The 26,545-nt window shown below is 39.8% G+C and overlaps 1 protein-coding gene across 7 annotated transcripts in view; it reads left to right on the top strand.

Annotated features, from left to right (window-relative positions):
* The window catches only part of LOC135472602 (proton channel OtopLc-like), a 28,540-nt gene extending 2,226 nt beyond the window's left edge, over positions 1–26,314 (top strand). Inside the window, exons 1-9 of one of the 7 annotated variants that reach the window (XM_064752176.1) lie at positions 1,909–1,960; positions 17,241–17,731; positions 18,565–18,712; positions 20,632–20,746; positions 21,412–21,622; positions 22,449–22,597; positions 22,963–23,305; positions 24,461–24,601; positions 25,098–26,314. In XM_064752176.1, the coding sequence (XP_064608246.1) occupies positions 1,944–1,960; positions 17,241–17,731; positions 18,565–18,712; positions 20,632–20,746; positions 21,412–21,622; positions 22,449–22,597; positions 22,963–23,305; positions 24,461–24,601; positions 25,098–25,873 (2,391 nt within the window). In that variant the 5' untranslated portion in view covers positions 1,909–1,943 and the 3' untranslated portion in view covers positions 25,874–26,314. Of the gene's footprint in view, positions 1–1,908; positions 1,961–7,037; positions 7,289–14,492; positions 14,602–15,241; positions 15,596–16,934; positions 17,004–17,240; positions 17,732–18,564; positions 18,713–20,631; positions 20,747–21,411; positions 21,623–22,448; positions 22,598–22,962; positions 23,306–24,460; positions 24,602–25,097 lie in introns of those variants that run through there. The other 6 variants (XM_064752173.1, XM_064752178.1, XM_064752180.1 and 3 more) reach the window with 6 other exon arrangements.
* The last annotated feature ends 231 nt before the right edge of the window (positions 26,315–26,545 follow it).

Below are 26,545 nucleotides of genomic sequence, written 5' to 3'. Positions count from 1 at the left end.
AGGTTTTCGATATGGTGGTGAGAACATCAAAAACGAAACAAATGTTCGGACGTGTTTAAAATCAGATAGGAACAACTAAAACAGTTAAAACTCGAATTATATGGGGTTATATATGTGTAATGCTTCGGGGTAATTATGTAAACGCAGGAAATATATGTAACGATAATCGTTCTAATTATTCCTATACTTCCTTATAAATGCATGTGTGTACTTAGACTAGGACTGCTTGCGGTCATGTAGGTCATGACCTGTTGTGTTAGGTGGCTGTAGGACAAACAGCTGTAATATTGTACACAACCCTTATGTCGGTATATGAGGTTAAGGTTGAATAGCCAGGTATATCGGGGGAGAGTATACGCCGTATATGCGTACACAGAAGACTCAAAAACAAAACCACACTGCACACAAATAACACCTGCACTGCCTCTTCACACTACGAAGTCATAGCTTACCTGTATGTCATTTAATGATTTAATGTTGATCACGTGAAGGGTCAAATAACAGTATTACACAAGCTTCATATGTACATAAATGGGGTTTGATGTGGACGTAATTACGTGCCGTTTGAAACTGTGTTACAAATGACAGAAATGGGATTATCATATATTGTCCCATTCATGTACATGGAAAATGTGTTTTCTTCTTCGTACGCACAGAAAAAACGCTGATTCATTTTAATGAGGAGGAAAGCGAAATCCTCGATAGACTTCCGTAATTGGGTTAAGATAGCAGTCCAATGTCCGTATTTTGCTTTTTTTATTTAATCGCCTTACTTTTTTCTTTGAACGTTTATAATTTTTTTTATGTTGAAGCGGATAGTGGCAAAATACCATATATCTGATTATATCATAGTCGATAGTGTACAGCAGATGTGAAATACCGCAAAATTCCTTTTTCTAATCGATAATTTTTTGTATTGCATGTTTGATTAAGCTAAATTTTGTAGTATACCTAAATATCCTTCAGTATTTTATGGAAAGCCTTTTAAAACCTAGTCGGTTCTATTTTAAACAGAAAAATTAAATTCTACACCACTCCCAAAAATGAAAATGCTATTAAAGCAAGGATACTAGCAATTTTATAACCGGTATCAACACTTTTTAGTGTTAAGTTACAAGCCGTAAAAATTTTGTGTCAAACGAAGCTGTACATATGTACCATGTTTGGCAGTACTATGTTAGTCTGCATACTGTTTACCGTCTTGCGCATGTGTTTTCTTGTTGTTACGTTATACATAATTTTGACATGGACAAAAATAAGAATATAAACTAACGTAATCGTTCCCCTTAGTTCTTTTAGATAATTAAATCCTTATATGTTAACTTATATTTGTAAGTTATTCTTATATGTTAACTTATATTTGTAAGTAATCCTTATATGTTAACTTATATTTGTAAGTTATACTTATATGTTAACTTATATTTGTAAGTTATACTTATATGTTAACTTATATTTGTAAGTTATACTTATATGTTAACTTATATTTGTAAGTATGTTTGCAGTTATTTGTTGTTCAGTTCTTAATATGTCGTTCAGATATTTCTGATTAAATCGAGTGAATGTGATAGTCATTTAGTGATAGTCATACCATAGCCTTTTCAAATATTTGTTTGAATTTTAGTGACGAACTTAAAATCAATCATTCCGCGAATTTGCGAGCGTCCTACATAGTTTGTGTAGTTACCACATATAGACTCTGGTCTTATGCCTGCGCCTCTAACCAGTAATGCTACAGTCGTGATTGAGGTGAATGAGGTGTTCTGTGAGGAAAGCTGCATGGTTTTCCTTGTTAGATTAGACCAGAGGTTATAAATATCTGTACAAATACAGTTGGGGGATTGAATTTCTCATATGCTGCAGCTAGTAGTGATGCGGTGATCGACCTGTAGAAGTGATAAAATAGTTGACACAACCAGCTGCAGTTCATTTGTACTGAGTGCAAAATGCCTGATTCTCTCCGGTAAGTCAGCATAGTCTGGTTTGCTCACATCTCTAACACGGTTTGTGCAATAATCACTATATTGAACTGGAAGCAGTAAATCTTGTTTTTTTTATTTTTTGTTTGTTTTGTTTTTGTTTTTTTTTTGTTCTTAAAGTAAACGCCGAAATAGTCGAATTCGTTTTATGCTAGTCTATTAGTCTATGGGCGTTCTGATTATGTATTCTTTTCTCCTTTTTTCATTCCGTGATTGAATCAAGACTTTTGATATTTAATTTTTTTTTAGGTTTTTTTTTCATTCGATTGGCAATTGTAATTGAAATTGCAAAATGTCATGAATGAAAATGAAAGTTTATGTTGTTTAATCACTCGTCATTTAAACTATTAGATATGTGAAAAATATTCAATGAAAAAATGAAGCTGATGATCAACTTGCCTATTGTGTTTTCTAAACAACGAAATGTTTAAACTGGTAGAAAATTTATTATTTATCGCTCGACTGGACAGTACATCTGTATTGCTGCCACTTTAAGTGTAATGTGTGGAAAAAAATGTTCCAAAAAGTTACCGGAAGATTTTATTTTAGTGCAAGTTTGTGAAGTTGTGTAAAAATTGAGTGGAAATAACTGTCAGAAGTAACTCGGTTTTAACAGCAATAACTCCTTGTAGTCAAAGTAAAGTAACCCATAGAATATATTTCGGGTTTTATTCATTTATTCATTCATTTGATTGATGTTTTACGCCCTACTTAAGAATATCTCACTTGCACGATGGCGGCCAGCATGATGGTGGGAGGAATCCGGGTATTTCTGGGTTTACCAAACCGCCTGTAAATGTTTACCTAATTTGTTAAACTTTACAAACTTCAGTGTATGCGAGTCTGTCGTAAATATTAAAAAACGAGTTGTAGTCTTTTTTTAGCCTTATTACCAGTATCGAGATTCTAACCATGTGGGGGAAGCCGGGTTACGAATATCTTTTTAACCGCAAACTCACGCAAATTATCGCGGTATCCCTGATGCGTTTCCGTTCAGACTTCCTGACTACGCGAAGATGTCGAATCTGCTCTCAGATTTACACATCACGCGCACTGACGTTTCCTGCGTTTAAGTCACTGATCGTTTCCTGTGAAATACACACAAAAAAATTTGTTTTGTTATTTTTGGGGGTTGCATAAAGGAAAAATAACATAATCTTCTAGTTCATATTAAACTGCCGTTTTCACAGTGTAAAGGTGCTTTTGGAGAATATGAATGTTGAATGCATAACTGGCAACCAGCCGGACTGAACAGTAATTTGGATGCCTGTTTTTCTTTTACTTTGGCAAAGTATTGTGTTCAAAACACAAAGGTTTATGATAACAATTTTGCTTGTGCGACCCATCAAAATGTCAGCTATTGTATCCAGACGACTTTTCGCCAAGTCACATTCCTCTATGGATTACTAGGATCCATAGTGGGCTTTAGGAAAGGTGTATTTTTTTTTCTCCGTCAATTTCTGACCCTGACGATATCTCAATGTGAAGCAGAAATCAGACGCTTAAAGGACACCGCTTCCTTCTCTGCTAACCTGCTTGTGGATTTCTACACAGTTGGCTGGACTCGAGATACTTCAATTTATACAACATTTCGTAACTGTTTTAGACAACGCGAATTCGTGATGACATGCTGTTCCTACAGTGCTGTTTATTCAGTGGTTATCTGTTTGCTTCTGACCTTCTGGCATGTTGGCAAATACATTTAGCTTTATTGACGTACTTACTGCATTACAATTTGTCAGACAGTTATCCTCTAAAGTGCAAATTAAAAACATATTGCTGTAGTTTCACGTTTGGTCTGTTTAGCTTTTGTTGATTTAAGCTGATTTTGCAACCTTTTGATTTTCATTACTAAGGAAAGTTTTCACAAAGCGTCGTAGCGTAACTTGTTACCATATCGTCTGCACGCCAGTTACGTCAAGGGGGACACATTGTACACCAGCTGCGTACACGTGGTCAAAATGATTTGCTGGAAAATGTTTAAGATTGAATGAAATTAAACAAGAGCGTTTGCAACTGCTTTCAAGATAGGCAAGGATGTCACGGAAGAAAACAGCGTAGCGCGTTGCAACTATCTTTTAGGCATGATGTTCTGTGTCGTTTGTAAACAGTTTACTAAATCTAGCCGAATCCATAAAGTCTGAGCAGAGGGCTGTGTTAGCAGATTTGGTTGATTTTCTGAACAAAGATGGATATCTAAGAAGCGTTTGTTGTCTGACCAGAGTTGGTTGTCTGAGCATAGTTGATCTGAGCAGAGATGGCTGCCTGAGCAGAGTTGATTGTCTGAGTAGATTTTATTGCCCGAGCAGAGTTGGTTTTCGGAACAGACTTGGTTGCCTGAGCAGAGATGGCTGTTTGAGCTGAGTTGGTTGTCCGAGCCGGGGTGGTTGTCTGAGCAGAGTTGGTTGTCTGAGCAGTGTTGGCTGTCGTAACAGTGTTGGCTGTCTGAGCAGAGTTGGTTGTCTGAGCAGTTGGCTGTATGATAACAGGTGGTTGTCTGAGCAGAGTAAGCTGCGTGAGCAGAGTTGGTTGTCCGAGCAGAGTTGGCTGTCTGAGCAGAGTTGGTTATGTGAGCAGTTGGCCGTATGATAACAGGTGGTTGTCTGAGCAGAGTAAGTTGCCTGAGCAGAGTTGGTTGCCCGAGCAGAGTTGGTTGTCTGAGCAGAGTTGGTTGTCTGAGCAGTTGGCTGTATGATAACAGGTGGTTGTCTGAGCAGAGTAAGTTGCCTGAGCAGAGTTGGTTGTCCGAGCAGAGTTGGTTGTCTGAGCAGAGTTGGTTTGAGCAGAGATGGCTGTCTGAGCAGAAGTTATTGCCTGAGCAGAGTTGGTTGTCTGAGCAGAGATCGCTGTCTGAGCAGTTAGCTGTATGATAACAGGTGGTTGTCTGAGCAGAGTAAGTTGCCTGAGCAGAGTTGGTTGTCCGAGCAGGGCTGGTTGTCTGAGCAGAGTTGGTCATCTGAACAGAGTTGGTTGTCTGAAGAGACTTGGCTGCCGTAGCAGTGTTGGATGTCCGAGCAGAGTTGGTAGTGTGAGTAGTTGGCATTGTGATAATAGTTGGTTTTCTGAGCAGAGCTGGCTGTCTGAACAGTGTGGGTTGTCGTAATAGTGTTGACTATCTTGACTCTGTTGACTAAATTTGGTTGAACCTTAACAGCTTGCAATCTGAGCAGAGTAGTGTACAGTTAGTTGAGTTTGAACAGAGCTGGCTTAGTACCACAACATCACAAATTGATGATTTCCTTACATGCATCGCTATGTTTACTTATGTTTTGGGTATGCTTAATTGACGGATTTCCTCCCGTTGATAGGGGCTAACTTTTTGGCAGAACTTGTTTTTTTCATGTATGTATTTTCATGTTAACTGCAAGGCGTGATCCGCATCAGTTGTTCGTGGACTGTTAGCGGTAAAACGGTCCTCAGATGACACATCCTAATGATGTGTGGCCTGCGTACTGATGCTTAGTCATAGAACGATCCTTGTCGAGATATCTCACGTACAGTTTCGCTCGTGAACCCCATCCCGCCGAAGTCAAATACATCCTGTCTACTGTAGATGAATATTATGCATGCTGGGAATGATCAAATACCAAATACACTATCTCAACCATATATACATGTACATGCTATATATCGCGTGCATTAAATAGATAAATACCAAATACACTATCTCAACCATATATACATGTACATGCTATATATTGCGTGCATTGAATAGATAAATACCAAATACACTTTCCCTAATCTTTACTCTCGATCAGTGCAAATACATGTTGTATTTAAGTATTTATTTATTTATTTATCTATGTATTTATTCAGTTTATTAATCCTGTGCGCTGTAGTCAAGAATATTCACCTATTCGAAGGCGGCCGCAATTGTGATGGAAGGAAACCGAGCCGAGCTGTACTCCTGTATACAGGAGCTGGTTAGATCCCCGACCCACCTGGTTTCACCCTTGTTCACCGATGATTTAAGGATCTGATTACCTCTACATGTATGAATGACGTTTATGACATTGATATGTAACTGTACGCCCATATTGCCGTCGGTGTAAACTCACTTATGTAGATGATGACGCCAAACCCAGGTCACCGAGTTATATTTTCTATTGCGCTGACAAACGTGGGAAGGTCATGTTGTAATATATAATATTTTTAACAAACCTCTGTGGTCGTGTCCCTTCCTATTCCCTGCTTCGTCATTTCAAAGCGGCGGTCATCCCACATTCAAGCAAATATACAGTGCCCATCTTGGCAATAGTAGCGAGTAATGATGGCATAAATTTAACGGTCTATTGTACCAGTTACCCAAACGGTTTGCTTAGGAAAATAACTAAGACTTTTGTGTGAGTCTATATATATATATATTGCTTGCATTCCTTCCTATAACAAACAAACAAACAAACTCAGCGGTAAAAATTCAGACAAGATATTTACAACAAACTGTTGAAGATGATTCCAACCTATCCATGTTTCGGTTTTTACAATTTACATCGCACGGGATGAGTTTTCCAAGTCACAAAATTACGTGGTAAGTTATACAGCAATTTGGCGTATAGGATTGTGCTTCATACAAATATAATGGATAGTAATAAGGCTAAAATGCCGCCATATGGGAGGCCGTAAGTAGTTTAAATGCCAGCCAGCACGTCGACTGTATAGCAGATATACAAAAGTGCCGTCAGATGATGTACACAAGCTCATTAAACACCGCTTTGGAAGGCACGTGGCTTACATGCGTCGGTGTCAAAACGGGCGTCGTTGAATGTCACTTTTGTATTATATATGTAAGCTTTACACGCATATGTATTAATGTGAGTGTTAGGGACATATAGGTTGTGTTTTTGACCCTATCTCGGATCCTTAAGCGCAGATGTTACAGTATACAGCGGTCAGTTCCTGAATTACCACGGTGACCACAGTGAACTGCTGTGTGGTCATTAGCAGTGTTCCTCGGTGTCCAGATCAAGAACACCTGGTTGTTGCTGACCAGTGCTAACACTCGTAGTTTACCACCAAAACTCGGCAACGAAATGTACGAACCGCGATTCCAGTTTCCTGGAGCATTTGTAAACCTAATCTCGGAGACCAGCGTGCGAACCATTCGTACATCTGCTTACGCTTTCCGAAGATTTGGCCCCTCTGTGTTTGTCAACAACCAGGCGTCAGTCTGAGTTGGTACGCTTTGTAAACTGAATATATATCTTAGTGTTGCGGAATCTGACACTGTTAGAGTGTCTCCTTGCCCTGGTGTCTGATATGGGCACAATGGGAATGGATATATTCCCTGCCCGCAGCTTTCTCCTCGTTGGCAGGTAAGGTGATGATGCTTAACATTTACCTGTTCAGTGTTACCATTTCTTTCTCTTTTTTAGTTTATGATTGGATGTTAATAATGGCCAGCGAAGAGTTGTCAAAAAGTGTAATTGTCAATACGACTCCCGGGGTGAAGTTTTGTCAAAGTTTCCAGGTCAATATTGAGAACAGTAATGGATTATAGTTTGGAGTTCTCCTCAAGCTGTAATAACCATTGCTAGGTATTTATTCACACTAATAGTCACATTGTGCAGATTTGCTCCATTTGAAGTAACATTTGTCCATAAAATGTTATACGCATATGGTTTTATTCATATTACCCCCGGGTTTGAATTGTTCAGTGATGACGCGTAGGCGGAGGAAATTTGCCTAGGGCTGAGGGAAACCTCCTTCCGTCGCCCGGTAAAGGATGAAGGCGCAGTCGAGCATCAGAATCGGCCTTACGTGATTGACCAAGGGCCTATAGCCTACAGCAAAGACGCGTTGTATATGGATATTAAGCCAACGAGGACAACTTCCTGTAGTGGGGATAGTAAATAATTTCAAGATGGCTGCCTCGATTCACACCAGCTATTTGCTCGGTATTGTCGTTTAATTTTACATCTCATTTAGTGAAATGAAAGCGGAAAAGTAAAAGATACTTTTGAGAAAGTTTAAACATCCTTCTTCTCATTGAAATATGTTTTAACCAGTCTGATACAACAATTAATTAAATACTGGTGATGGGTGACCACTTGTACCATCTGAGTGCGCCTTCAACTGGTATACAGTAGAGATGGGTTCGAACTCACGGTCACAAACATTCCAATATCCCACTGAACTATCCCCGAAGACCATGCAACCTTATATTGTATTATATTATATTGCACTATGTAAGTAATGCGGTTCAGCCGGCACGAAAGAGCATTCATTGGCGCTGATTGTGATGTAACGTTTATTATTATTATTTGTTTGAAACGACACCATGCGATTCTTGAAAAAGAATCGATAGTTGTTACCTTACTACAAACACGTTTAAGTAGGAGAAAAAACACAGAACAGTTGATTCTTGAAAAAGAATCAGCTGTTACTCATCGTTTCCCCACTACATAAACGAGGGGCACAAAAACGTCCTTATCTAAAACGGTCGAAATCACGTTAGCTCAAGCAGGTCTAAATTTTAAATGTTTTCACTACACATGGTATTTGACTGGCACAACTGAAAGTTCTATTTGCATATTAAGTTTTTGAATATCTGATTAGATAACGATGGCATTACGTTATGTTCCGGCTGGAAGACTTTCGCATATCGCTTATCCGTTGGATAATGATACTAAGCGGGTTGAAATAAAAACGTAGTTATGTATGGCTTGATGTCGATGGCTTGATTTAATGAAGATGCACTAAATTGTATATCTACTACCTTAGTTCAGCGTCGGTATGTCTGTTTATATCTGTGAATAATTGATCATAGTTATCTTCTGAGGTCAGATACTTTTTGAGCTTTGGAGATCAGTTTGTAGTTCATTTTGTAAAAAATATATAAATATCATTCAAGGGTTTTGCGGTTTATTTCGACTGCACACGCAGAAAGACGCGTGTTTCTGATCTATTTACGCATTTAATTGTACAGGTTGCTCTGCTTCAGTAAATTTCCAAAATGATATCCCCGTATGGCCAGTGCCTTATTGAATTGTTCACTTTACGGAATGCTTTTATCTACGTGGTTTCAGCCCCAGCAGCTAAGTCGCGTCAACATTAAGTAAATCAATTTAAACATCAACCAGTCAAACGCATAGGCCTAATGTAATGCTTTTCGAACAGTTCACATTATTTGGAAGGCAGTCGTAACTAGAAAATCCTATTCCAGAGTCACAAGAAAAAAGTATATATAAACTTATCCGGGTCAGTAAAAATAACTTGACTGCGATTAAATACACTTTTCGCAAGAAGCTAAGAAAACCGGTATGGCATTGTTTACGGTAGAGCGTAAATATATTGCAGTCCCAAACAGGATCATACACCGTAGACGACTGATTGCTGGCTAGTGTGTATACAAATGAAGTCATTGTCTTTGTAGATAACATAGCGCCGATAATAGTAAGGGTCAGCCATAACCTGTGAACAGTGATAAGCTGTCACCCAACTTTGTACAGCTGTGTCGCATGGCATGACCTTTGGTTTGGGCCGTGAGTAGCCTACAGGTGTTAAAGCAGATCTTGCATATTGAACATCAAATAACGGGGTAATACATGCAGACCTATAGCTGCAGAGACACCGTTTTACAGTTTCACCATGTTTAACGGTCGGAGGAAAAGTGGATCCTCTCTAAGGTAAGAGATGCATCTCTCCCGATCAACACTACATACTACTGTTATTTCAGGGTATAGGCTGTTTCAAAATGAATTTTCATAAATAAGTGTTCGTATTCGCAGATATTGTGATGGAATGTTTGGCTTCTGTATGACTACTTGCACAAAATACTGTATATGGCGTACATTCGTCCCGAAGGCAACTGACTAAATGATCAGAGAATTGCCTTCACAATTCTGGACACGTCATGATATAGACAATTTTCCTTGCAAGCTCAGAATACATGCGTCGTGATTTGCCTTAATCACATTATTTCGTTCTAGGCTCGGTCAGCTTGCTCTGCTCTGGAATGTTTAAACTGTTGTAGGCTACTCGCGGACTTTTTCATTCAATGCATACTACCTAGTGGACGGTACGTGTTGGTCCACAACCAGCCTTGTATGAACATTACTGTGAATAATCTGTATCACAAAACACGACGTAAACACTCGTAGCTGATAAAAAAGAGCCACAATCATAAACCTGGCTGACCGAACTCTGACCACATATCATTTGAACACGTGATATACGTGGTAAGCTACCAAGTTAAAGCAGTTTATTATTTGCCACATGTACTGAGCCCTTTTCCACGACCATCACATTTGTTCACTTTGTTTTTGTTCTATTTTTCGTACTTTTTCGGACTGCTGTAACTCAGATGTACAACACGGGGTGAAAATACATCCTGCTGTAACACAGTTGTACACTATAGGACAAAATACACTGTGCGGTAACACACTTGAACAACATGGAGAGAAAATACATCCTGCTGTAACACAGATGTACAGTATGGGAGATAATACATCCTGCTGTAACATATGTACACTATAGGACAAAATACATTGTGCGGTAACACACTTAAACAACATGGGGAGAAAATACATCTTGCGGTAACACAGTTGTACAATATGGGAGAAAATACATCCTGCTGTAACACAGATGTATAGCATGGGAAAATAATACGTCCTGTTGTAACACAGTTGTACAGTATGAGAGAAAATACATCCTGCTGTAACACAGATGTATAATATGGGAAAATTATACGTCCTGTTGTAACACAGTTGTACTATGGGAGAAAATACATTCTGCTTTAACACAGATGTACAGCATGGGGAAAAATACATCCTGCTGTAACAAGTTGTACAACATGTGGAAAAATACATCCTGCTGTAACAAGTTGTACAACATGTGGAAAAATACATCCTTCTGTAACAAGTTGCACAACCTGGGTGAAAATACATTCTGCTACAGTACACTTATACAGCATGTGGAGAAAATATATCCTGTTATAACACAAATGTACAGCATGGGGGAAACACACCACTGCTGTAAACAGGTTGTACGACATCGCGGAAAATACAACTGCTTTCACACTGCTTTAATACACACTGTTGTGACACAGCTGTAAAACATTTGTTTTGGCGGTATTCATGTTTTCCTTGATGAAAATATATGTTTGTACGTATGCTTGGGGTTTAACGTCGTCCTTAACAATTTTTCAGTCATGTGACAACGCGGGGTCATTAGGTGTGTATGACGAAAATGTATTCTGCTGTGCAGTGTGTTATGTAACACATTCTATGTTACAGAGCCACACACCCCGCGCGCCATTATATAACATTAACAGAGCAGAAAGCACACTCTAAATTGGACTTTGTGGTCTGCTATATAACATAAATATAGGCATAATTGTACAGCATGGTTGGAAAAATACCCTTCTGACATGAAAGAAAATACATCTTGTTTTATACTGTGGATAGTTGATACATATATCTTTCATAGACAAAGTATTACAAAATGGCACAGATATAACATGCTTTATATACTCTCGGTCTTCGTTATAACAAGTACTCAGTAGTACTACTTGAGAGAAAATATGCCCTGGTGTATATTTTGGGCATTAGTACAACTTGAGAGAAAATACATGCTGTTGTATGCTTCGGAGAGTTGACATGTTACATAGACTCAGTAGTACAAAATGGGAGAAAATACACTCTATTGTATGCTTTGGACAGTAGTACAACGTGAGAGAAAATAATCCCATGCTTTGGGATTATTTAGTACAAAATACACGCTGTTGTACACTTCGAGCAGTAGTGCAAAATGGGAGAAAATACACATGCCGTTGTATGCTTCGGACAGTTGACATGTTACATAGACTCAGTCGTACAAAATGGGAGAAAATACACGCTTTTGTATGCTTTGAGCAGTTGACATGTAATACCGACTCAGTGGTACAAAATGGGAGAAAATACACGCCGTTGTATGCTTCGGACAGTTGATATATAACATTGACTCAGTAGTACAACCGGGGAGGATACCCCCTGTTGTATGATTTAGGCCATTGGCACGTAACATCAACCAAGCAGTGCAACGTAGGAAACAGTACAACCTGCTGTACACTGTGTATTGTTTATTTGCTGTAGGATCGTGGTCCCATTCACCATGTCGTGAGTGCAGTTCTTAGGATACCAACATTCAACCCAGGAGCCTCTCCCCAATGTGGTCGCTGTGAGTTAAAGTCCAGCTCATGCTGGCTTCCCCTCCGGCCATACGTTGAAAGGTCTGTCAGCAACTTGTGGGTGGTCGTGGGTTTCCCCCGGATTTTACTCGGTTTCCTCCCACTGCAATGCTGGCCGCCGTCTTACAAGTGAAATATTCTTTAATACGTCGTAAAATACCAATCCAATAACCAACATTCAAACTTGTGCGGGGTTCTCTCACTGGCACACTCTTCTAAGGCATCGATCTCGCTGCTAGCGATAGCTCTGTGACCGATGAGATCACGTGTTCAAACCCAACTCCCATTCTTACGCCAATAGAATTTTCAAGCACTTTGCGAGGGGTGGTATTGTTCTCAGAGCTCCGCTGGATTCACCCGAAAATTTGCCTGGCCATCGTATCAGCGAAAAATGATTGGGTACGGTGTTTTGATTGACAGCCGTGTTAGGCCAATTGCTCTGGATTTATACATGTCATCTTGGTCGCAGCTGTATATTTGACCCGCCACAAGGCCCTAAATACGACATACAGTAAGACTGGTGAAAACAAAAGGGAGTTTCTTCCAACTTCAGTCCACATAGCCATAAATTTGGATGTCATATAACGTATATCTCTTTCAAGGCCATATCAATATAAAATTTCATAGATATAAATTAAAAACTCGCGAATATGAGTGAAATGATAAATGAGTATATCAATTTGAACCCCAGTGAATCTGAGACAAATGACAGCTTAATTGTCATATTTTCACGTTTATCGAATTTGAAACGAAGGTCTTCACTATTCGTCAGAAACGAGACTTTGGCAGCTTGTTGAAAACCCACACCATATTATGTTGTCCTTAACTGGCCACGAGTGACCATCATGTTTCAAGTAAATCTGTTATTTGTTATGACAGGTAAACTGGATGATAACTGGATAAACAAACGGCATAATTTTTTTTAATATTGAAGATTGTTTTCATATAAATTTGGATGAACAGGAATTTTATTCATGATTTCGGAAAGCAACCAGACATAAATATCTTGCGGCTTACATAGAGTGTTTGATGCCTCTAGCGGTGAGTTCAAGTCCAGCTCATTTTTCTTCCTATCTGGTCGTATGTGGAAAGATCTGCTTACAACCTGCGGATGGTCGTGGGTTTCCTACCGGATCTCTCCGTTTTCCTCCCACTATAATGTTGGCTACTGTCGTACAGGTGAAGAATTTAACAAAACAGAAACATTACTTCCTTCAGCTGTGATCTTTAATTATACATTTTTCTTGTGGACAATGTCACAATCGATAAACCTGTTTTATAACTGGGTTTTTTCTGATATGTGCGTACACAGTATGTGTATTTTCTTTTTTTTTTCATCATTCTCCAGAATTTTGTCACGGGACCAAGCTGGTTTTGGGAAAAACAATATTTCACTTACGCACATATTAACGTCTCCATTGTTTAACTGACAGATGGGCTACAACAGTTTATAGACATGTCCTTCTGCTTATACGGATCATCAAGTGTCGTCTCCCAACTACTGGGTTTTAAATTGGTTACCTTTTTGTGACGATCACGTACCTATGGTGGTATGGTTTAACCATGTGTTTCCATGATTAGGAATAGGCGTGCTGTATACCACATTCTAACTTGTAAATTTTAAACACTTTCATTATCCTACATGGATTTATTAGTACTCGTTTACGTGCCAATCTTTGCAAAATATACAATGTACTTTTCGTGTCTGTGTTATTCATTAACAAGGTCACATTATGATTCACACAAAGTTAATGTTTAAGCATTTAACATTTGGCCCGTGGGTGTGATTACTGCCCTGCCCAATAACTGTAAACAAAATCAGAGGTTGTGGCCATCGCTACCGAGCAAAGCAACACACATCTGCAATAAATAAAGCTTGTGGTAATGCGTGAATGAGCTGTGTCTGGCACATGTGATGTGTATATTTCCCAGCTTTCTTTCGTTTTTTTTTTTTCTTATTTTTTAATATTTATTTATTTATGTTTTTTTGTGGGGGGGGGGGAGCTTTTTTTTTAAAATGGATTTTGAACATGTTTTCCCCATAACTCCCGCATGTGTTAAGTTATGACCAACTCGAACGACACATGTTTTTCATTTGAGTTAAAACACAGTATCTTATAGCTACAGATATGTATGTCACTCATGCTGTTTGCTCTCTCAGTGCCCTCGTCTTATTTGTCACCCAAATTATATCGAGCAAGCCCGCAGAAAAGCACTCGGGGGAAGCGGGTCGAGTTGTATATCATCGTAGCGGGGGTCTGGTAGTATTCTCCCGTTGAAGCGGACACGTTTCGTCATCATTAAGCTACATCGTAAATTAGTGAGAATGGACTGGCGTATGCGCTACATTATAAGTATATTGTCGGATTTATGATTTTGTTCATTTTGCTGATGGATATGTTCTCAATGTCTTCAAAACAAAACGGGTCTCCGTCCAGTTGTGTGCCGTCCAGGATAATTGTAAGTAGACCTACACGTGTAGACTTTCAAGCCTCCAGGTGTTTTTTTTTTTTTTTTTTTTTTTTTTTCCTTTTTTTTGATAGGACATGTCACGAAAATGACTGAAATTGTGTTTTCAATATAATTTAATTTGCCTTAAACAATTCACAATATGACTCCCTGAAATGTATACGAAGCATTCACAGACTGTGGGTAGTGAACAAATTTAAATGCCTGTATAATGTAACTTTTTTTCTTAAAGATTGATTATGTCAAGCCATATGACTTACAAACACAGTGTATGCATGGCTGTGTTAACTTAACGGATATCACTATATGGTTCAAATTTCCCAGTAGATATACGTTATATTTCTCAGACTGCTCAGTTTTATATATACATGCTTGTACCTGTGGTTCTAGGATAAAATGAAGTAAATATATACGCTTCTATCATATTCATATAACATATCTAGGCTTTACATCACAGCTAAGCTGACATTGGGTAGGGCAAGTCAATCCTGATTTATGTCAGTGTTTAGGCCTACAACTGAAATCGCATGCAGGTTGAAGAAGGCCATATAACGTTGTAATGAGGAAAGAACATTATATAAGCTTGCCGATATATGGTAAAGTAGAGCTACTACAAGTCTGACACACATGCAGGCTAAAAAATTTAAGTGCACATTTTAAAGTAATAGTTTACCAATTCCAGTAGTTTGCTGTGCTCGTACTTTCCAGTTTTGCGTATGATCTCCCTTTGGAGAAATCTTCTACGTGGAGGCGATGTATTTATTTCTGTTATGAACTGAGTTGAAAGATTATGAAATTTGATTGTCGGCCTATTAGTTTCTTAGTTATTGCGAATTTTTCAAGGTGAGTCATAACTATAACCCTGCATGGTTAGAGTTGAAGATCCTTTTAGATAAATGGACTTTATGGTTTGTCTTGGTTTTGTCTGTACATAGCATATAACACAATAGCACAATTCTAGGGCCAACAACTTGTAAGTTACACGGTAAGGTGCTATTTTGCTACACCCTGTAATGTCATAACAAGAGACTTGTTAAGCTGTTATATGCCTTAATATAATCAAAACTGGTTTGTAATGTCAGATTTATAGCTTATACGTTTCTGTCAACTTCAGATATCTTTGTGAATTTAAGTTTATTTTTTCGAATGGAAGTTACGTTACCGGTACAATTAAAATTCCATATTTCTTATAAAAGTGTCAGTCGACATATTTTAAGAGAAAAGTTACGGAAAGTTTCACAAAAATATAACGGATACTGTAGTAGAGAGAAGAATGGATTTATAAGCCTTGATTCTGGTCTTAATGGATACTTAACACAGCCGCGAAACGTTGTCCAACCGTGCCCGTAAAACTGTCTCGTGGCAATCCGGATTGAAAATTTAGCATGTGCAAGGCCGGCTTTCTTCCTAATTCGATGTGTATTTCTCTATGTGGATATATAGACTCTTTGATTTACCCTAAATTTTCACGTTTAATTGTATAATTTTGGTTCCACCTATCGTTTTCAATAAATTTTGTTTTTCATTTTATTTGATTTTTTTAAAAACTTTCCTCATTAATTGAGTTATATTTACCATTCAGTCTAATGTAACCAACAACCCTCCATTAAAGTACTACCGAATTCTTATCATCGAAAAATAGTCATACTCTTTTTTTCCTTTGAGTGAGTGAGTGATTTAGTGCTTGGGGTTTAACTTTTTCCTTTGAAGTTTTATATATATGCATTCTGGGTACTTATTTGAAAGTGTGCTTAATGGGAGCCAGAGTGACGGCATCCGAGACTATGTATGCACCATTTTTAAGTAGTGTCAACGTGCACTTTGTAACTAAGGTCGACCAAGACCTATTATGATATATGAGTATATCTATGGTGGGGCTGATATGACTCCATGTATATATGTGTATACACAGATGACACGTGCTTGAGCGTGTTGCGGTAGACTACAACAGCCACCACGTGACGCTGTAAAGTGACACTCAATATGAAAACTTTCTGACCCTATATCTTCATCCACCCACCACAAGTTTAACAGCATGGTAAATATCAGCGTGATTGCTTTAAATGAGATGTCAGTTTTCGATAAGTGACATGGCGCTACTGCTCCTGCACCAAGTGCTAAGTTGACGTCGTCTGTACATGAGCTCGTTAAACCGGTAGCATACCAACGTCTACGGGTGAATTGCTTGGCAGAGTACTTGGGCTGTCTGCGCTAGGCCTGGTGTACAGTCGTTTTCTTTTTGAGGCTGTTGATGCTTGTGTTGGTGTTTCTTGAAGTTCTGTCGTAGACTCAGGGTATCAAGTTGATGTGACACAGATCTAGGTCGGAGGCTGGTTTGTTACCGTGTCCCAGTTTAAAGCCCAACAGCTGTCCGAAATGACCAATGACGCTGGGTACACTCTTCTCCCCACCCCCCATTGTTTTTCTCGTATTCCTTTTCGCACTTCATTGTTCAATCCGTCATGTCGTCGACGAAAGATACATGCTGTATTATTTACCACTCCCGTAGCACTATGCCCGTCAGTGCGTTTCAAATTTAATCGTGACTACATACGTCGCGAATTCTGCTAGTCCCGCTCTTAAATGGTTACGCCAATGGTTGATCTAAAGTTGCCTGGTTTGTGTTGCAGGGGTATACCCACGACAAATGGCAAGCCCGGCGTGGGGAGCTCTCGGCTGATGGGGGACGTCGACCACAAACTCGTCACTGTAGAGGAAGACGATGAGGATAAATACGACAAGGACGATGAAAGCGAAACTGTGAAGATGGAACTTAATCCAGTGGAAAGAAAGGACGACCCCCCTAGCCGACGAGCCAGCGTAACATGGGGAGCAGTGGTGGAGGCCTCTCCCCCGGAGCCTAAGCCAGAGCCCCAGCCAGAAGGACAAGAGGCTGGCCCTGATGAGGAAGGCGATGACGCAGTGTCTTTGGTAGACTCTCACCATAACAGCACTCAGAGTGACGAAGAAGCCTCACCAAAGACCAAGCAGAAGAAACGGCGCAGACCTACGCTGCCCAAATTATTTTTCCCCGGGCTACGCAAGGACAGCATTGCCATATATAAAGCGTCCAAACTTTTGCAAAACTCTGAAGATCTAAAGACTCCTAATGGAGACTCGGGTAGGTTTACCTCTATTTACATAGCAACGGCTTACGCTTGGCTAGGCTGAAAACACCAAACAATTATATTTAAATATATTATGCATCCCATAAGGTAGATCACAGGGTTTTAAAGTATATTTTCGTTAACTTTATTTTCGCTATTTACTATGATATCTTGTCGCTGTGTTCATGACTCGTGAAAAAATATATATTTACAAGTTTAATTCTGTATTTTGGGTGGACGGTCTAGGTCGTTCTAAGAGACATGCTTAAAAATCTTTATGTGCTAGATCGCGTGTAGAAAATCTCAGCGAACTTCCCTAAAAATTGTAGACGATTCTGTTTAGTTCATTGAATCGGTAATCGGCACCTTAATATTTTACGTATTGCATATATATGACTCATAGCACCCTCTGTGAAATGTGGTGGCTATTACACTTAGTTTCCTACTGTGGTATTTGGCCTGTAGTAACAGTAAGCAGAGAAGAATAAACCGCAGACTTCACAGCTGGCAAAGGTTCGCCATTTGAATTCTTGAAGTGGAACAGTGGAACAACTTCCCGCCTAAAGCCCCTGAGCTCCACCTTGCAGATTTCATTGTTGTTCTAGTGATATCAAATAATACCATACTTAACTCGATGCAAAACAGTAACCTATAAGACTGGATAAACGATTTGTTTTTGCTAGGTTGCGATCTTCATATATCTTATTAAACCCGAAGCAAAACAGTATCAAAAAAACTTGGTAAAGTATGGCTTATTTTCCTAGATTTCGATTTCCATATACCTTATTGAACTCGAAGCAAAACAGTAGCCTATAAGACTGGATTAACTATGGTTTTGGTTTCCTAGGTTTCGGGCCTGAAGATGAGGAGGACGACCTATCTGATGACGATCACCAGGAGTTCCCCGCCATTACCCTACCCCATACCCCGGTTTCACCCGCCCCCTCCATACTTAGGAGACGCTCGAGCAAGCTACGTATGGAAAAGCCCGTTAAGTGAGTTATTCAGTGGCTTCCCATTGCTTAGATATGGTTGTTTGGTTGGTTGTTTGAAGCTATTGATGTCTCCATTCAACTGAATTAATTATGCAACACTGAAATAGTTCAATCCTATGAGGAAAACTGTTAGCACGGGTGTGGTGTTCGTGAATGCATTCACAACTACTCGACATATGTAGATTCATATCTACTTGTTCATGTTTAATTGTTTTGACACTGAAAAAATTTACATATCCCTTAATGACGTAACCATTTGGACTCAATCCAAGCTGATTGATTCCACTATCTTGCTGCTCACAGGGCCTTGATGACAACAAGCGATCGACCATGCTTCATAGCTGTATGTCAAGCGTGCGAAAGCTTCTCAATAACGTGCCAAAGGTTGTTGGTTTACCGCGGGCACCCCGACTTCCTCCACACATAAAATTAACCGTCATTTTATGAGTGAGAAATTTTTGAGTATGGCGTTAAACGCCAGTCAAATAAATAAATTTATACAGTTCTTTATCCTTTCCTTGACGCACTGGAAAATTTTGGGAGAATTCTGGATGTCTTGTTGACCTGAAGCACGGAAATCCATGTGAATCACCATAAAGCCTGCAGGATTTGAAGCGGTCTTTTGAGGACCAGCTTACCAGCATTGCAGTTATAACAGTGGCCTCTAGATCAGGACATTCCTTCCTTTAATACTGTGATAGAACCTAAGCTGATGGCAAACATGCAAATCACGGGCGAAGGAATGTTCATTTGCATTAACGTTTAAAAAGTCTTCTTGCTTTCTATTTGAGTGCCTCCATATAACCACTGACGTATTTACTCGGCTCTTTCTTTAACACCTGTAAAGTGACTCGCCCACATTCGGCTCTGGCGACAGAGGTCAAAACAAACAGAAGCCAGATTATCAGCTGAGCTACCTCTGAACAGCACGTGATGCGCTGACTTTATTCTCACGCCAGCTGTCAAGAATTTGCAGGTGCTTCACAATCTCCCAGACGGGAGCTGGGTTCGAGCTTGCGACCTTATTGGTCAGATGCCGATGGGCTGCACCAAGATCAATGTTTTAGCCTATTGACCCATAGGATCGTAGTTTGTGGCTATTGGCCATTTCGGCGGCTTGAAATATGATTGTTAAGCTGTTTGTTGTTTAACGCCGTACTTGGGAATATTCCACTTACATGTAGGGGGTCAAGTTTACGGGCATAGGAAACCGTTCGACAAACCTCCCGACGAGGTCGCAACGAGTCAGGGCCCTGAGGAGTAATATACCTTAACTCAAATATGGCATGTCTGACCAAACAATTTTCTGTCAAGATCCCATTATAGAACGTTTATCATATATAATTTGTTCAAGGAAAATTTACTAGCTGTGTGTTGATTAATGTGGGCCTAAATCAGCAAATCCATCCCAGACCGTCCTCGAAAACTACCATGAGCTGTGAATACAATACATGTATGTTTGCTCAAAACAAATACACTCAGTGTGAGCAGGTAACCTTGACATTCTTAAATTAGCTTACCGTCAGTGTAAACAAGTAGGTACCACAAACTGGGACACGCAGTGGGACAGGCAAATTTGATAAGCCTACCACAGTATCAATATTAGGTCGTAAACGTAAGTTTGTAATTGACATGTTATTTACGATTTATGTCCGTTGTTTCTCCGACACATTTTCTAGGCACATTCCTCTTTATAGTCAGTTTTTATTTTTACAGTTTACATGTATATATATGTTGGCAGTTTTACATTTTGATAATGAACTTAAAAACATGTTTATAGTCGGGACTGAAAATTGTTCACTTTTCACCATAGAAGCCGAGGTGTTCATGTAAATAAACACAAGTAATTTGGAGATGCACATGCTAATATTACCACTTGCAGTTGCTATAAATCCACTGTGATGTTTTTGCTCCACCAGGGACAGTTTCTTCACGGTGCTCAGTGGCCTGTATGCCATGCTTGTGGTCACCCTGGGCGGAGTGCTGCCAATTGCTGAGGTGTTCGCCCATAAGGATCACGCTGTGTACTTTGAGGTAAGAACAACTCATTAAATTTTCAAATCGAAATGTCTTCTTCTAAGGTTTTGATGTTTCCATAATTCTTGATGAGGAGTCATATGACAAGGTTTTTACTAATGCACAATTGGGGTGAATTTTTAACCGAGTTCATAATCATATACACTCATTGGTTTCAAATACGTCATCAGTATTTCGTTCTTTGAAGTTACCGTCCCGTTGAAGTCGAAGGACTCTCAAGATTCCTGTCAGATTTATATCTTCGTGTGGCACAAATTGGAGTGATCATAAAATAACAGTACGACACGTGATTGGATTTGGTAAATTGAAGTACCTTCAGATACCTGCAGCAGTACAGTATGTTATACTGCAGTGAGTTGAAGTGATTTTAAGCCATATGTAGGCAAAAACTTTGTTTTTATGGTAGATTGAACTGAACCTGAGATACCTGTAAGATATGTTCTTGTGGTAGACCAAAGTGATCTTGAGATAGCTGTAATATATGTTTTTGTTGTAAACTGAACTCGACCGTCATGTAGCTCCATTGGTCTTCACATGCTTGGTCAGTTATCTTGAGCTCACTGCGATAATGTGAAACTTTCACCATCGTTTCATAAACATTACTGATAACCGCAAGTGAATTTTTCTATATCCCTTTACAATCACTTTGTCTTCATCTGCAGCTGTTCTACTTGTACGTGTACGGCTTGAGTATCGTCTTCCTCATTTATGTATACGTGTATCTCCTGGGTAATCGGAAGATACCTTTTCGTCCGTTCTTGAGGAGAGAAGACAGCACATCTTCCCAGAAGAAACGACTGAAGAAACGCAAGGTATCAGTGGACGAAGTAGATAGTCACACCGGCAGCTTTTATCTACGTCTCGGAGCACTAGGTGAGCGGGAACTTGCTACATCAAGCAGTCGGCTTTGCATGTGACGCTTCCCTGTTTTCATAGTAAAAGTAATTGTATATAACGGAACAAAATTAGTTCAGACAAGATGAATGTAGGGACACGCTTTAACTCTCTTCGTATAAAATAGATCGGTCTTCATTTAAGCAAATAAGGATCTGGGTCTACGCGAGAAACGAATGTACTGCGCGTTTAGAGTATGATAAAGGGCTTCTCAAGTCGTGAAAATATTTTATTTATTGGTCGTTGTTCATGTAAACTTCTTTCTTTACTGGGTATTGAGGTTCTCTTTACTGATACTATTCCCATTCCCAATATGACTCAAGATCAAAGGTCAAAAAACAGCCTTAATATAACCCGCTGTGCGTCAGTAGACTGAACTTTGTCTTCTTTATAAAGCCTAAAAAGCGCAATCCATTAGTTGTTTTTTTATTTATTTGATTGGTGTTTCACGCCGTACTGAAGAATATTCAATCCATTAGTAGCTGTTAGAAACCCTTAATGTTACTTGCTGTATCTCGAAGCCTGGCTCTTCTAATCTTTAATGTTAGTCGCTGCAGGTCGACCCCTGTTCTTAGTAACCCTTATACAGTACCTTAATAACTCGTAGTAGTCCGGTACTAGATGGAATCTTGTCTTTTGTAACCCCTTACCCTGCTGAGGGTAATCCTTCACTGTCACTGATAATAAGTTTTCAAAGAGTAATCAAGTGATGGTAGCCTACATTATTGTCAGTCCTTAATCCGATCCTCTTTGGCTTATGGCTGGAGCAAACGGTTATACCAGTTCGCCTGAACATTGTTTCCAGCATTCGGGATTGGCTCGATGATCCACAACGGCCTACAATTTGGAGAGTATTTTGACAATGTCTGCGAGAGTGGAGTGTACGCAGCCCGGCCCATTCTTCACCTCATGTTCACATTTGTACAGCTTTATTTTGTCTTCATGAATTCCAAGGTGAGAAATAGTGTTCTCTTGATTCGAAGTATTGATAAAACAGTGCAGACTTTAAGAACGAAACAAAATCAGTACTAGAGATCGTGTCGTTGCACTTAATGATCGTGTCATAAGGTGTACCATAACTCTTTCTTAAAATATATATTCGCAATTTGTGTCTGGCTTTAAGTCAAGAAGTTCGTGAGATATCTGTCGATGCTCGAAGCTACTCTGGGCACTTTGGATTCCTTCACCCATAAACCTGAATGTGGTCATAAAAATGATAAATTGTGAGCACGGTGTTAACAGCATTCAAAGTTGTCGATAGTGTCTGATAAAACTCAGTTTGAGTCCAATTACAGTTAATTTTCCAATTTATGTTGCAGATGTGCATCAACCGTTACAAGACCATAGCTCGGTTTGGTCTGATGCACATGGTGGCCACAAACATTTGCGTGTGGCTGGATACCATAGTAACAGAGACACTTCACCAAATCCACAGCCATGCCCATAGCAACGAGACCCATCAATCTCACGGAGGCCACGCCCAGCCACACGACCCGGGCCACCACAGCCACAAGAATGCTCCAAACATTGTGATGTTGAATAACACAGCATCAAGTCACGAAAACTCGCTGACTGCACACGTCATAAATGAAATAAGCACTACGATGTCAACTGTCATAAACCATACCGTACTTCGTATCTCCGATCCCACAAAGCACCATGGTAAGTGGCCATAAAAGTGTGATTTGTTTAATCTTCACATGTTGATATATGTTTGTTCTCGTTAACTTGCGGCTTCAATGTTAGAAGGTTGATTGATTGATTAGTTGGTGCTTAATGCTGTACTCAAGATTTTTTGACTTAGATCTACATACATCCGCGGTCAGTTCGATGGGTGGATGACACCCGGAGCAAACCACCGACGAACCCTGTCTGTATCGCTAACAAACTCGATATATTTATTCATATATATCCTGGAACTGGGGGGTATACTGGAATCACCCTGCCTTTCTGTCCGTAGACTCAATTTTGTCCATGCATCTCCTCTCAAACCACTGCGCCCATTTCGATGAAACTTACCATACATATTGCCTAATCATTTGTGCTTGCGCTCAGATGCGCGTAGGTCAACTGTGAGTAGATAGTTAGCAATGTGACTCCATGTGACCTGTTCGTGATGGCGGGGCCCTTGTACACGATGCGTGCATGTAATTGATATAATGTCTAATATATCTTTAAATTATCCTTTCTTGCGAAATTTTAAGTTTCTTGGAAAAAATTTTTGTTCTTTTATTCAAACTTTTCATTTTATACCCCTATTCAGTGAAAGGAAAGACAAATTTAATAATTTGTTCCAACTCCCTCGTTACACTCCCCATCTACATCATATACTGTCTTTGCCTTTCAAGAGGTGTCGTACAAGCACGGACAAAGCCTTCACATATCGATGAGCTTATTTTCCGTCTCATTGGTCCACTCGGTGGTCGCCATTTTTGTGGCGTAACTCATACATGTGATACACCACGTGATGCATCACTGGGAACAACTGTGACCAACTGGACACAAACACCGGTAAATAGACGGAACTGGGTACAACTGGATGCTTCGAGTCGCAGAAAAGTAGAACATGTTCAACCCCTGCTGAGTCAGCAGTTGTTGGTGACCGCAAGAGCGCGTAAATCGACTAAAACCAGCACCCGATCGTATGCTCCCAGTTGCTTCCAGTTGCTCCCAGTCGCAAGGTCGATCTACGCTCGGCTTCAAGTTTAATAGGCATAAATAGGTCGCGTCCCGCAGTGGCGTCGTTCCGTTGGTTTCACTCGCTCTGAGCCATCATTAAAAATATTTATAATTTATTTAATGAACTTTTTCTTTCAGACACCACCGCACACGTGCACCACACAGAAGAGTCACACGAAGGGTCAAGTTGCGAGGCAAATAGTCTGATGAGCAGTATTGTGGAGACTGCGGGACCATACCTGTATCCCTGTACCATCGAGTACAGTTTGATATGTGCGGGTGAGTTCCAGCATCGATGACATCCAGCTCAGTCCACTTTCACAAAGCTTCTTAAATAAGGTCGACAGTGCCATAGCCTACGAACCCAGCCAACATGATTAACGATATCAATGAGAAAACGGATAAACCTTGTTTTGTGAAAAAAAAAAAACAATGCCCTGAACCATATCAATTCGTAGTTCTTTTCACCACTTATAAATTTAAAACTTTGGACGAAATTGAAAGATTTTAAGACGAATGGGGGCACAGCAATTCAAATGTTTAACCAAAATATTTGTTTACTAAGGTCGTGTTCTTTGCAGAACTAATTAATCGCGTTTTAAAATGGATCTTTTTACACAACAGAAAATCTGACTGTGTCGTAAATCAACAGTTCTGATGCAAGTGCTTTGTGTAAAAAAAAAAATACCCACCTAATACAGCAGAAATTGTAGAATTCTTAAACGCCTGTTAAACTATTAAACCTACGTGATGTATTTTTGCCTTGTAATTGCAGGTATTGTCTATACCCTGTGGGGGAACATAGGGAAGAGAGTTATGGCGTATAAACCCGCCGATGGCGAAGAGGAGGAGGGTACAAAGCTACATCGTATGAGCGTGGACTGTTCTAATTCGAGTAGAGGACTCTTCTTGGGAATTATCGTCTTGGTAGGAACTGTGATCACCATGGTGATGTTCTTTGTGCTCATAGAGACGCGCAGCCATTACGAGAGTGGCATATTGGTGGAGTCCCTCACAGAAATCTTTCTGTACTTATTCTCTGTCGTCGCCGTACTGCTGGCGGCATTCAGGATGCGCACGCTTCGGTTTAATTCCACCCGCGACACTGACTTTGAGGAGATTCTTATCCTGATTTCTCTGGCAGGTGAGTTCATGTTTGACCTCCTCTGTATCACAGCCGCCTGGTTCGAGAAGAACATTTACGGCAGCGGACTGAGCATAGTGGCTAAGGTGCTGGGATTGTTACAATCCAGTGTCCAGACTATATTTGTGCTGAACGGTTTAAGACGCTGTGCGCGAACGGTGGAGCAAGAACGACGTAAGATGGGTCGAGAGTTTGTGACTTTTCTGCTGATATCTAACATCTCCATGTGGGGAGTGAATACGTTCGCCTTGCAGCGAAGCGTGGCCAATCCTGTCCAGTTACATTTCTATGGCGCTCTATCCTGGAACATTCTTACTCATATATCCATTCCACTGGCAATTTTCTTCCGTTTTCATTCCACTGTGTGCTTGTCCAATGTTTGGAAACGGGCCTGGAAAGGTCTATAGCGGTTTTTTGAGTTTATATCAACAAATTGACTGTGTATATAGTTCTACGAACACATTTCAAAAGCTAGTCAGTTGCATATCTGATTCACACATTTATTAAATTACATTAAATATAACGCGCGTGTAAGTATTTAACATCTGATGCAACGATTGGCATATCTTAATCAGACCAGATTGTATAGATACACGTATGTCCTAATTCTTTACCCACCATGACAATCGCTGTGCCCTACCTCTTCAGGATTCCAAGGCGGAGCTTGTATCTCGGGGAAAAGAAATTATGGAAATCCCCGAATTGTTCAAATTGCTCATGAAACTTTGGCTAGTGTTGAAGATGTAAGTGTCCGTCAAGAAACAGAAAATGTCAAAAAAGGGTTTAGCTTCACATTAATCAGGAAATGCTGTCACAATGTTAAACATGATATCGTTACTTTTAACAATTATCTGGGTTTGTGGCTTATTTTTGACTTTCTGCGGGTAATTATGGGAAAACATAAATCCGATACATGGCGATGGATTCAGGCAAATGATTGGATTCCGTATAGTCAGCTTGATTGGTGCCTTTAGCCTTGTTCAACAATATTTCACTTAAGACAGCACTTTTTTGCACAGGTTTGGACGATGAGGATCACTGCTGGGGTTTTGTGAGAAAACCACCAGACTTCGGCCGTT

Source organism: Liolophura sinensis, chromosome 8 (assembly GCF_032854445.1).
Source record: "Liolophura sinensis isolate JHLJ2023 chromosome 8, CUHK_Ljap_v2, whole genome shotgun sequence".
NCBI classification, from domain to species: Eukaryota; Metazoa; Mollusca; class Polyplacophora; order Chitonida; family Chitonidae; genus Liolophura; species Liolophura sinensis.
This window is presented reverse-complemented; position numbering and strand designations above follow the sequence as displayed.